Here is a 13,926-nt window from a genome sequence, read left to right as displayed (position 1 = left end):
TACACCACATCCTCTTTATCCAGTCATCAGTCAGTGAATACTTGGACTGTTTCTGTAATTTGGCTATTGTAGATAATGTTGCTATAAACATCGGATGCACGTATCCCTTAGAATTAGTATTTTTGTATGTTTTGAGTAAATACCTAGTAGTGTGGCTGCTGGATCATAGGGTAGTTCTATTTTTAACTTTTTGAGGAACCTCGATGTTGTTTTCCAGAGTGGCGTTTACATTCCCATCAACAAGGCAAAAGGATTCCCCTTTGTCCACATCCTCACCAACACCTGCTGTTTCTTGTTTTGTTGATTTTAGCCATTCTGACAGCTGTGAGGTGATATCTCATTGTAGTTTTGATTTATTTCCCTGATGATCAGTTATGTTGAGCCTCTTTTCCTGTGCCCATTGGCCATCTGATGTCTTCTATGGAAAAATGTCTATTCATGTGCTCTGTTCATTTTTTAATTGGATTATTCATTTTTTTTGGAAGTTGAATTGTATAATTTCTTTATGTATTTTAGATGTTAACCCTTTATCAAATATCTTCTCCCATTCCGTCGGTTGCCTTTTACTTTTGGTGATTGCTTCCTTTGCTATGTAGAAGATTTTTATTTTGATGAAGTCACAAAGTTTATGTTTACTTTAATTTCCCTTATCTCAGGAATCCTATCTAGAAAGAAGTTGCTATGACCCATGTCAAAGAGGTTACTGCCTGTGTTCTCTAGGATTTTTATGGTTTCATGTCTCACATTTAGGTCTTTAATCTATTTTGAATTTCTTTTCATGTATGATGTAGGAAAGTGTTCCAGTTTCTTTGTTTTGCATGTTGCTGTCCAGTTTCCCAATACCATTTGTTGAAGAGACTGGCTTTTTCTCACTGCATATTCTTTCCTGCTTTGTTGAAGATTAATTGAACATATAGTTGTGGGTTCATTCCTGAGTTTTCCTTTCTTGTCTATTGATCTGTATGTCTCTTCTTGTGCTAGGGCCATACTGTTTGATTACTACAGATTTGTAATATAACAACGTCTGAAACTGTGATGCCTCCAGCTTTGCTCTTCTTTCCCAATGTTATTTTGTCTATCTAGGATCTGTTGTGGTTCCATATAAATTTTAGGATTGTTCATTGTAGCTCTGTTGATAATGCTGTGGGTATTTTGATAGGAATTGCATTAAGTGTGTAGATTTTTTTGAGTAGTATAGACAATTTTGCAATATTCTTCCAATACAAGAGCATGGAATGTTTTTCCATTTCTTTATTTCATCTTCAATTTCTTTTATCAGTATTTTGTAGTTTTCAGAGTACAGGTCTTTAACCTCTTTGGTTAGGTTTATTCCTAGGTATCTTATTCCTAGGTATCTTATCTTAGTTTTGGTACAGTTGTAAATGGGATTGATTCCTTAATTTCTCTTTCTGCTGCTTCATTATTGGTGTATAGAAATGAAACAGATATCTGTATGTTGATTTTTTTATTCTGTACCTTTACTGAATTTGTGTTTCAGTTCTAGCAGGTGTTTTTTTGTTTGTTTGTTTGTTTGTTTTTGTTTTTTGGGTTTTTTTTTTTTTTTTTTGTGAAGGCCTTTGGGTTTTCTACATATCAGGTTCCTTGATTGAAATGTTAAAATTAAAACTTTAATTTCAAAAGAGTTAAATAGATGGTTGACATAATTAATGAAGTAGTTATTGATTTAGAAATCCTGAAATATGTAAGCATATTCAAAGATAAATTTTGATGATATTTTGATTAAGCAGTGATGATACATTTTTATATCTTTCATTAAACTTCTCACTAGTTTATGAATATCTTAAGAGAAGAGGCCAACTAAGATAGAATCAATTTTGTGTTTTCAGTGACTAGAACAATGATGGCATAGCCCTAAGTAGACACTTAGTGCACATTTTATGAATTAATCAGATTTATTTTCTTTTTCCACACAGCATCATTTATGTAAATATTTGATTCATAGTGGTCCATGAGACAGTGTGGGAGAAAAATGAGATTTAATTAACTCTCCTTAAATTTGAATCAGCTGCAAAAAGCATAATTTATAAACCAAAATAATAATTTTCCTCACTCACTAAAGGTATGAGCCCATCAGATTATAAGCAAGTAAAAAGATCTTCCAATTATGGAAATGAACAGTATTTATTTTCGGTAAAGATTGAAAGATAGGAAAGAATTACTTGATTCTTTAAAACATATTTTTATTTTATTTTATTTATTTTATTTTTTATTTTATTTTTTCCATTGTTAATTATAAGATATCCAAGAAATATATATGTACATATAAGGAGCTTTATTTCATACTCCAATATATTCATTGCTTATTAGAAATTGAAAGAAATGTCTCTTTCACCTTAGTTTCAGGAAAATCTATTCATCTCTTAATGAGTTGACATATGATAAGCAAAATATGACTCCTATAGTTGATTTTTTTCTAACTTTTGGCTAATGGGAAAACTAAAGATTAATTAAAGCTTAATTTTAACAATTGGAGAAAAATTAAACTATGGAAATTTCACAAATCCTCTGACTTCATCACATAACTCTTCAATTTCTTTTTTTTCTAATTCCCTCCTCCTCTTTCTTCTCCCTCCACTACTGCCCTCTGTGTTTGTTTGTAACAGCTTTATTGAGAGACTTCACATACCATAGTTTTCACCCATTTGAAATGTACAGTTCATTGTTTTTAGTATACTCACAGAGTTGTACACTGTCATCATAGTCTAATTTTAGAATATTCTTCAGGTGCCTGTAAGGCAACCTATACACACTAGCAGTCTTTCTCCAGGACTCTCCCTCTGCAGCTTCCTGCAGCCAGTAGTCTACGTTGTACCTCTTCAGATTTGTGTAGTCCATACACTTCAGATAAATGAAATATACAGTATGTGGTCTTTTATGACTAACTTCTTTCATTTAGTACAGTGTCAGGATTTATTTATGTTTTAGGACATATCGATACTTTATTCTTTTTTATTGTTAAATAATATTCCATTGCATGATATGCTACTTTTGTTTCTCCGTTCATTAGTTAATTGACATTTGAATTGTCTCATTTATTTTTGAGGGGTAAGGGAGGGGCAAAGGGAGAAGGAGAAAGAGAATCCTAAGCAGGCTACACACCCAGCACAGAGCCTGACACAAGGCTCCATCTCACCCTGAGATCATGTCCTGAAACAAATTTAAGAGTCAGATGCTAAACTGACTGAGCCAGCCAGGCACCCTGAATAGGTACTATTATGAATAATGTTTCTGTATTTATATGCAAGTTTTGTGTAGACATATGTTTTCATAATTCTTGATGTGTTTCTGCTATTTAGAGTGTAATTCTGAGTCATATGGTAACTCTATTTAGCAAAAACGGTTGCTTGTGTGCATCAGGAAAAAGATCACAGAGATTTATTCAGTTATAGTTGCACACAACCCCTAGTGTCCTCAACTAGCATGGGTTCTATTAATGGACATTTCTGAGAAAGTGGACAATAAAGAATGACTTTTAGCTTTGGACCATTAAAGTGCAATTTAGTAAATGACAACTCAATTTTTAAAGTAATTCACTTTGGAAATTATTTTTACATCTTTGAGGGGTTTCTGGTGAATATAGAACTCTGTGTGTGTGTGTTTGCCTAAGTAACATATTATGTAGTCTTAATTGGTTTTGAACTCTTAATAGAGGAATCAAGCAGCCCATGATCTTATACTTCCCTTTATCACTCAGCATTGTGTTACTGATTTATACATATTTATATTTAGCTGTAGTTCACTTATTTTCATGACTGTTTCATTCTTTCCATGTTATTTTCATGGTTATATGGTTTGTCCTTATTTTTATATATTCTTTATCTGATATTCTGATATTTACCTGGGCATCCTATATTTTTATTTGCCAAATTTATCATGAATTACACTAAGTCACGATAGAAAGTTATGATTAATCTAATTCTGTGCATCCAAGACCCATTAAGATGAAAAAAGCTAGTAAGTATTATATACTGTATATAATAATTTCATTGAAGGTAAAAGATAGGAGGAAATAGATATCAAACATAATATTAATGAGGTATATGTCAGAATATACCACATTTGGAATAAACAATTTTCTTTTTAGTTACTAACTTCTTTCTTTTTATCTAAGACTATTAATGTTAATACTAAATTACTGATGTCATATGAACTCTAAATGAGTCTTTCATTTATTAAAAAAAGATGAGCTTTTAGGAAAATTTACTTTTTAAGGCACTATTATTTATTAATTTCTCTCATTTTTAAAGAGGAGCCAGGTTAAAACCTTTTTTTTTTTTAATAAGACAATAATGCTCACTATGCTTTCCTTTCTTTTTAAAAATAGGGGAATTGCCAAGCCCTCAGTAGCCATCTTCTTGCCAATGGCAGAAATAAAACCACATGAATAACATAAATACCTGGAATGTACATGTCATATTTTATAATAATAACTCTAGGGCACTTAAGTGGCTCAATTGGTTAAGTGTGTGCCTTCGACTTGGGCCATGATTTCAGGGTCCTAAATAGAGCCCCACCTTGGGCTCCACACTCCATGGGAGTCTGTTTCTTTCACTCCCTCTACTCCCTCCTCCCACTGTTCTTGCTCATTCTCTCTCTCTCCTCTTTCTGTCTCAAGTAAATAAATAAAATCTTAAAAAAAATAAAATAATAACTCTATTAACCAGGTCTGTGAGATCAGTCTTTGATTTACCTGATGGAATATTGCAGCAAGAAAAGACTTAAGTAATTTACTGATGAAGAGCACTAGTCCACCTAACTTATAAGCATTCTGTTGAACATGTATTAGACCATAATGTGGAAAACTCATCCAGAAATTCTCTGATGTTACAATTTTTAGGACTTCCGTAACTTTTCATATCTTTCTATGTTGTCTCTCTCTCTCTCTTTTCTTTTTTATTTGAAGAGCAGTTGACACACAATTAGTTTCAGGTATATAACCTAGAGAACAAAAATTCTGTGGGTTATGCTTTGCTGACCACAGGTATAGCTACCATCTGTCATCATACATCGCTATTACATTACCGGTGAGTGTATTCTGTATGCTGTCCCTTTCATTTCTGTGACTTTTACATTACATAACTGGAAGCCTGTACGTCCCAATTCCCTTCACCCAATTACTGCCCCTCCCACAACCCTCGCCCTTCTGGCAATTATGAATTTATTCTCAATATTTATGGATTTGTTTCTGCTTTTTTTGTTCATTCATTTTGGTGTGTTTTTTTTTTTTTAGATTCCATGTATAAGTGAAATCATATTGTGTTTGTCTTTCTCAGTCTGACTTCACTCATTTTAGCATAGTATCTTCTAGAACCATCCATATTTTGCAAATGGTAAGATCACGGTCTTCTTCGTGGCTGAATAATATTCCTCCCTCTGTGTGTATGTCTGTGTCAGTGTATATATGTGTGAATATACATACATGCATTTATACCACATCTTCTTTATCCATTCATTTATCAATGGATACTTGGGTTGCTTCCATATTGTGGCTACTATAAATAATGCTGCAATAAGCATAGGAGTACGTGTATCTTTTCAAATTAGTGTATTCATTTTCTTTGAGTGAATACTCAGTAGTGGAATTACTGGATTGTAATTACTGGATTGTAATTCCAGACAGAAATGGAATTTCTGTCTTTTTTTTAAATGAAAATCTATACTATTTTCCATAGTGGCTCTGCTAGTTTACATTCCCATCAACAATGGATATGGGTTTCTTTTACTCCACGTCCTTACCAACACTTTTTTCTTGCCTTTTTAATACTACAGGTGTAGAGCTGTAGAATGTAGACAGGTGTAGAGTGATATCTCATTGTGGTTTTGATTTGCATTTCCAAGATGATGAGTGACGCTGAACAACTTTTCATGGATTTGTAGGCCATCTGCATGTCTTCCATTGCTTTATATGCTCTGTTCTTTAGTCCAGCATCACCAGAATGTGACCACTTAAAAATGTATTCAAAATATGATGATTACAAAGCCCTAGATAATTTGAAGAGTCAGTAGAATAGCACAAGCTAAATTTTAAAGAAACAATTTATATAATTATACATGTTACAATATCCCTTTCTTTCTTTCTCCAGCCAAAGATTTCTGATTTATTGACTTTTTGGGAGGAAGAATATTGGCACTCTCATCCACAAAATTACCTTGTCTGCCCTGTTTTTTTAAGTTATTAAGAGAATTCAGAGACCATTCATTTTCACCATCTTATTAAAAATAAAAATCGTTTTTAAAATGTTTTAGTGCATGGCTTATGATCCAAATCAATAAGTACTAATGTGGCTGTTTATATTTATTGAGCAATAAATATATATGCAAGGTACTCTACAGGGGTTAATAGGTACCAATTCAATAGCCTTAAAAACTACCTACTTGTACCATGGCATTTTCTTCATTTAGTAGCTTTAAAAAATATTCTATTATCAATAAGATGCATAGTTCCAAGAAAAAAAGGTAAGAGACCATCTATTGTATTTATACAATATGAATATCATGGGTATTGCAAATAAATAGAATTCAAACACTATAATAACTAATTAGATAGCTAAGAAAAGAGAATGTGAAAAAAGATACACAGTAAAATATTTGATTTTAAACTTCCTGGCATATAAGCACAGTCATGGCTAAAAACACAAATTGTGGCTTTGTTTAAAGCTACAGGATAAAAAATAATCTCTTTTCCTCTTCCTCGTTCATTTCATTTGAAGCCAGAGAGAGGAGAGCCCATTCTTAGCATCATACCGTGGACTGCATTTTGGTTTGCTTTTTTTTCTGGCCTTCCTTGATCTTCTTTTTCTCAGTATCAGTTAACTGCAGTGACCTTTGTCGTCCTCCCATCCACTTAGGGTCAACTGCCTTCTAAGATCCCTCATTAAGTGTTTTTAATGGTCTTCGTGGTCTGTAGTGTTAACAAAATTTATTCATAATATATACTTAATCACATATTTGAAAAAATAGTATTTTATTTTTCTAGAATAAGAGATGATTTTTATAAACATTTTTGTGGGGGAGCACCTGGGTGGCTCAGTTGTTGAGCACCTGTCTTCAGCTCAGGTCGTGATCCCAGGGTCCTAGGATCGAGTCCTGGCATCATGTTCCCCGCAGGGAGCCTGCTTCTCCCTCTGCCTATGTCTCTGCCTCCGTCTCTGTGTCTCTCATGAATAAATAAATAAAATCTTAAAAAAACAAAATAAATATTTTTGTCAGGTATCAATAAACTAAAAATGAGATTAGGTAATGAGGAAAGTTATGGCCCAAATAAAAATAAACGGTGCATGTGTGTGCATGTGTCTGTGTGTCTGTAGAGAGTCTGGTAGGTGGAGGTGCCAGAAGCAGGAAGGAAAGATCATAGGGTCCACAGAGACCTACCTTCTGGTCTTCATCATTCTCTGTTAAAAATATACCTACCGGGCTGCCCGGGTGGCTCAGCGGTTTAGCACCATCTTCAGCCCAGGGTATGATCCTGGAGATCCAGGATCGAGTCCCACATCAGGCTCCCTGCATAGAGCCTGCTTCTTCCTCTGCCTGTGTCTCTGTCTCTCTCTGTTTCTCATGAATAAATAAATAAAATCTTAAAAAAAAGAAATATACCTACCTATACTTTAAGGTTTAGAATATTATCCAGTTCATGTTCCTAGGCCAGTTATTTTTTGGTTTGTTTTGTGTTATTTATTTTTGTAAGTGGGGATGAATATAAATATTTTTACCACCAGCTTGGTACAAGATCAAGAGCAGTAGTTACCCGAACTAGACAGTTCTCATCCTTCTGTCATGCCTCAATCTTAAGGCAACCAAATCCTTCTTACCAGTTTGTGTTCATTGTAACTCCGTATCTTATTCCTGTCCTCTTGCTCCATCCTTTCTCAGCCTCAAGTCATACAAATGCAGGTTTTACATTTCCTGGCACTTCTGACATTTACGTTTATATTTAATGATTTCTTGCCCAATCTTCAGTATCTGACATCTTGGAACACTATCATTATCTTATTTCTACCTCTAGTTATAATGCTTTTGACAGGAGTGAATCATTGCACTGGAGCCTGTTAATAGGGGCATTACTGTGGCAATAAAAGATGTAAATCGCAGTTCCAAACAACCTAGTAGAGCAATCATGAAACAGTGATCAATGATTAGATGAACTGCACATATAATTATATACATATAAGGTCAGATGAATCACTTGAGCCGAAAAGGACAGGGAAGGTTTAAGAGGAAGAATTAGAATATTTTAGAGAAATACAATTTGAATAGGGACCAGATAAAGTTGTGAAAGTATTGCAGCAGGTGGAGTACCTGGAGAAAACAGCTATATTTGAAGAATAAAAGTAATAGTAAACAATACTTGTAATGACTGCACTGTTACTGATCCATCCCTAGTAGAACATGCTGTTTTGGGGATTTTATCCCTTTTCTTTGTTGAGGATGGATTTGTATTGAATATAAACTTTTGTCTAATGCTCTATATAACTGATTAATAATGCAGCTCCTAGATATATCCCTTAAACTCTAGACTTTTATACAAAATCTCATACATTTCCTGTTGGATATTCTAAAAGGACTATAAACAATAGCATATCTAAAACTGACATATTTCAGGATGCCTGGGTGGCTCAGTGGTTGAGTGTCTGCCTTTGGCTCAGGGTGTGATCCTGGGGTCCTGGGATCAAGTCCCATGTCAGGCTCCCTGCATGGAGCCTGCTTCTCCCTCTACCTGTATCTCTGTCTCTCTCTCTCTCTGTCTCTCATGAATAAATAAATAAAATCTTAAAAAAAAACTGACATGTTTTAAGCTTTCTTCAAAATATGCTTTTTTTTTTCCAATTCATGTTCTAATAGCAACATTTCACCCAATGGTAAAAACATGAAACACAAAATCATTTTGTACACCTTAGTAATACTGCATGCATTATTAATATTAGCAGTAATCCATGAGTTGGCCCCCACCTTTCCAGTAATCTTTTTAAGCTTCTTGTGTATTTTGATAAAATTATTCTAATAACATAGTCTATAATTTCATTTATATAGAAAACACTGGATCATGAATTTTTCAATTACATTACCACAAAATATATGAAAAGGATACCATTCTGTTCTTTCTTTTTTAAATATTTATTTTATTTGAGAGAGACAGAGAGAGAGAGAGAACAAGTGGGGGAGGAGAGGGAGAGAGAAAATCTCAAGCAGACTCCCCACTGAGCCCCGAGCCGAGCCCAACGCTAGGCTTCACCTCCCAACCCTGAGATCATGACCCTGAGATAATGACCTGAACCAAAACCAAGGGTCAGACACTTAACTGAACCACACAGACACGCCACCATTCTGTTCTTTAAATTTCATAGCACTGTCTTCTTTCCCTTCCTTCATCCTTAAGGCAATTATTGCTTTACCAAAAATTAGCAAACTCATAGCCCCCAGGCAGAAATTTGTGCCTATAAATCTATTTGGAAATACTGAGCTATAGTTAAAAAATCTTAAGATTGTAAAGTAAAATCTTGATTTCTAGCTTATCTTGAAAAAAAATTGGAACACCAGAAATTCTATATGCACTTTCCTGTAAGTTAATGTTACCTGGAGCTGGGACTACTGCCCCTTTTAGGCAGTGTGACTATTCCATTTACCCTCATTGTACCCATACAGCTTAATTCTGCTACTGCATATCCTGTCCCTATATGCACTTGGATTTGAAACTCTTATTCTCCTATGGACTATAGAGAAACAGAGTGCTGTCTTCCCTTGTCCAATATGGGATGGAGATTATTTTAGGGAACTTGGTTTCTTAACCTTATAGCACTTTCAATATCTACTATGGTACTGGTTACATGTGAATGTTCAATAAAATGTATATTGGTAGAACCAAATGGTACATGCAAATAAGGTACTATAAAATCTTCCCAAGCTGCCTGGAACAATGCATTTTATTTCTCAACTTGATCAAATGTTTTGTCTTCCCCATTTAATTTGTTTAGTTAACCATGTGCATGATTTTCCTCTTTATCCTACCCTGCTTGGCTTTTTTCCCCCCTAACTTGCTTGGCTTTAATTGAATGTTCCTGGATGGTAGACTTGATGCATTTTTATACCCTTTGTGCGTTCCCAGTGTCAAAAAAGGCACTGGTAGGCATTATTGCTGAACATCAATAAATACATGTAGAAAATATTTCTGCATCCTTTTATTTCAATAGTAATTAAGTGATTCTGTAGGTGACATACTAGCATTCTTGGCAATGATAAACCTTTCAAAACACTACTTCAAGGTCATAGCAAGTTGAATCTCAACCAGAACTATACTAATATCTGTAATTAGGGTGAGTGTGGATCAAGGGGTCTCAGGTGCCTGCTAGAAAGAATGAATCTCCCAGACCAACAGATGATCACATTAATGGCTATGCTAAGAGGTATTTATCTGAGACTTATGATGTCTCTTGACTAAGCAGCAGTACCATCAGCAAGTTACTTTGCAGCATCAGTGACCTGCACACAACTCTCTAAATTCAGATAAAGTTCAGCAGCTTGGGCCCCCGAAAAGGTATTGGGAAAATTTCCCAGTTTGTATGCCACTTAAGCTGTAAGCAGTATAGTGATAATTAATAAAGTGCCAGACTGGATAATTGTAGGAACCATAAAAGACACTAAAATTAGTGTTACTGGAGCCACAGACACACCTGTAAACGTGTGAGGTTAATTTGTGTGAGGAGTGTCACATGAGAGGGGATGAAGAAGACAGGGGAGGTGAGATGTTCTTTAAATAATTCAGTTGGGTAAGCTCTTCCATACCATAAAGAAAGAAACTCCTGCTAGTGGGATAATGCAGGGCTTATTAAAGGAGTTTTATCCTATATCCTTTTGTTATGTGTGCTCATCATCTTGACCAATTTTTAGATAATCGTAAACTTCCCCTTACTGTGTTACAGTACACTTCTTGATAGTGTAATATTGAGAGACCTGACCTTATTTTCTCACTGTCACCCTAAATTCTGCACAGACTAGGGGGCACCTGGGTGGCTCAGTCAGTTAAGTGTCCACCTCTTGATTTCAGCTCAGGTCATGATCTCAGGGTCGTGGAATTGAGCCCCACATCCAGCTCCGTGCTCAGCAAGGAGTCTGCTTAAGGATTCTCACTCTCCCTCTCCCTCTGCCCCTCAGTGCCCCCATCCTCACTTACTTTTTTTTCTCTCTCTCTCTCTCTCTCTCTAAAATAAAAACAAGTAAGTCTTTAAAAAAAAAACTCTGTGCAGACCAATTTCCATCTGGTTTCCATACACAATAAGTTAATGACAGAAAAGGAAGAATAACAATGAGGATACCTACATCATAATACTTATGAGAAGGGCTGAGAACTATTGAGAACTACAATATTATAAGCAATTTACAGAGCTGATGAATTGTAGCTCTGTTGTTATTGTTTGTTGTTATTTCCATTATTATTGAGTGAACTTTTAAAAAATGAAAACTAAAATCTTTGAAATGAATTACTGCCAATGATTATTCTGACCATCTCCTAAATGTCTTACACAAAGGCTGTACAAGATAGATGTATGTAGGTTTTATGTAAATAAAACCTCAAAATCTTAGTATTACCCTATAATAGTATTTTCTTCCAAACCACTCCATTTTCTTGGCTTCTGGGCTCAGAGATTAGCTGTGTGATTCCAACAACAAAATTTTCTGATAGCATCTGGTTATCCTACTAGTTAATTTAATTCTAACTACCCAGAATCTGTATACACCCTCCAGGTTAAGGACTGCCCCCAGGTCAGATGCAACCTGCATGTCCCAGGTCTCCAGGCTACCTGGGTTTTGGTCTAGCTTAGCTATAAATTTGATGTTTCTCACAGTCCTCCTTTAGTTTCAATAATTTGCTGAATGATACAGGAAGTGCTATACTTAGGAGTACTGGTTTATTTTAGAGGCTACAAATGAACAGCCAGATGAAAGGTAAATAGCACAGTCTTGTCTATAGAGTTGGAAGGTGCCACCCTTCTGGTATATTGATATATTTACTAACAAGGAAGTACCTTCCAATTTCATTGTTTACTATTTTTATTGAGATCTCATTACCTAGGCATGATTGATTTAACATCATGGACCACGTGACTGTACTCCATCTCCTATCCTTCCACCTGCCCTGACATCCAGTTAGGGTTGAAAGTTCTAATTCTCCAATCAGGTGGTTGGTTCCTTTGGTAGGCAATCCTCATCCAGAAGCTGTTAGCCACTCTCCCCCGCCACCTCTATCCCTTGAGTCATCTCATTGGCGTAAACCAAGCATGGTCAAAGGGAACTAATAATTAATTAATTAATATCAAATGACACTTCTATCACTCAGAAAATTCTAAGCATTTTAGGATCTCTATGCAAGGAATCAGGGAAGAAGACTAAATATATATTTTTATATTACCCCACAAAATTCTTTCAAATATTAATTTGTCTGAATTTCTTGTTCTTTCCATTGTGTTTGGGGGGATTCTAAGTATAAAAACCGTTACTTCACTCTTTTTCATTTTTCACAGAGAATTTCTTGTAGAAGTTGACCTCTAAAACGGTGGATGAAATTACTTACATATGCTTTTGTCTGCAAAAACCATACAAAGTAGTTCGCCTAAAATGTATATAGAGTGCATTTTATCTTTAGTTTGTATTTTGTAGGCTTTTGATGCATTAACTCAACTTGTTTGACTTCATTTTAGATCTGAAATTAAATATAATCTTTATCTCAAATAAAATTATTTCTCCACCCTCAATATATTTCTCCTTCACTCTATGTATTTATTTTCAATTCTTATATTAGGTCTATTCAATGATAGAATTATAGGATCAAAATCAGGGACAGTGTAGTTATAATCAAGAATAATCAGTTATTTGTGTTCCATTTTATTATAGGAATATCGTCTAAAGAGTCTCTGTCTTTAATATAAACATCTTCTTTTAAATACAAGTATGCAACCTGTAAGAAAACAAACTTACAAAGACAGCAAATCGTGACACCACAGCATGTTACTGTTTCCTTTTTTTTTTTTTTTGCTTAATCCAACATGCAAATATGAGAACATTTTGCTTATTTATGAAGTCGTGATTTTTTTATTTTTTTCTTCTAATGAAATATTAACATAATCTGTAAGTGATAACATGTAAAAACGATATGCTAGCAAATTTTCTTCTTAATGGAATGCTAATATAGCCTGTTTTTATGTCCATCTGAATAATCATACTTGCATGCATGTATATGCATATTTACAATAGGAATAAACATGCTTATGCCACTGTGTTGTGATGAGAATTGATATCTTTTTAAATATCTACATACCCAAATGCATATTGACATCTCTGTTATTAAGCTTTTCACTGTTTTTATAACTGCCTCTTTTTTTTTTTTTTTCAATTTCTAGGTAACCTTCAAAGCATCAAAACATTCAGTTTCGCCAGATTTAAAATATGTTCTTCTGGCATACGATGTCAAACAGGTAAAGGAGTGATCTTCTTTGAAAAAACAAAAACAAAAACAAACCCTTTTCTTTCGGTGCATTCAGGTAACAAGTCATAGTTTTACTTGGTCATCTACTCATCTAGAAAAAATTTTGCATATCCAATAGCTGCAGGGGGATACTGATAACCAATATTGCATGAGAGAGGTTTGGAGGAAGTAGCTGCCTTCCATACCTGGCTAGCAGGTAGCTGGGGCAGTCTACTACTTATATGTGCTAGTCCTAGTACATCTCTTTTAAAGGAGAGTGTGGCAGGTTGTTTAGCAAATCAGACAAATGGATGCCTTTGCTATTTTCAGGACAGCCTTATTCTAATGTGTTTCATGCATGTATATATGAAGAAATTTCCTGATGGCTCTGCCCTAAGCTGCAGTGTGTATAATGGGAGAGGACTGGTGAAAACACTGATTCAGGTTATGGA

General features: G+C 34.7%; 1 protein-coding gene across 4 annotated transcripts in view; it reads left to right on the top strand.

The window, feature by feature from the left end:
• DPP10 (dipeptidyl peptidase like 10) overlaps positions 1-13,926 on the top strand; it is a 1,275,784-nt gene that overhangs the window by 986,010 nt on the left and 275,848 nt on the right. For all 4 annotated transcript variants that reach the window (XM_072788965.1, XM_072788964.1, XM_072788966.1 and 1 more), the window contains one exon: positions 13,410-13,484. In XM_072788965.1, coding sequence (XP_072645066.1) covers positions 13,410-13,484 — 75 coding nt within the window. The remainder of the gene's footprint in view (positions 1-13,409; positions 13,485-13,926) is intronic.

This window comes from Canis lupus, chromosome 20, assembly GCF_048164855.1.
Source record: "Canis lupus baileyi chromosome 20, mCanLup2.hap1, whole genome shotgun sequence".
Taxonomy (NCBI): domain Eukaryota; kingdom Metazoa; phylum Chordata; class Mammalia; order Carnivora; family Canidae; genus Canis; species Canis lupus.
Note: the sequence above shows the minus strand (reverse complement) of the source record. Positions and strands in the feature narration are given on the sequence as shown.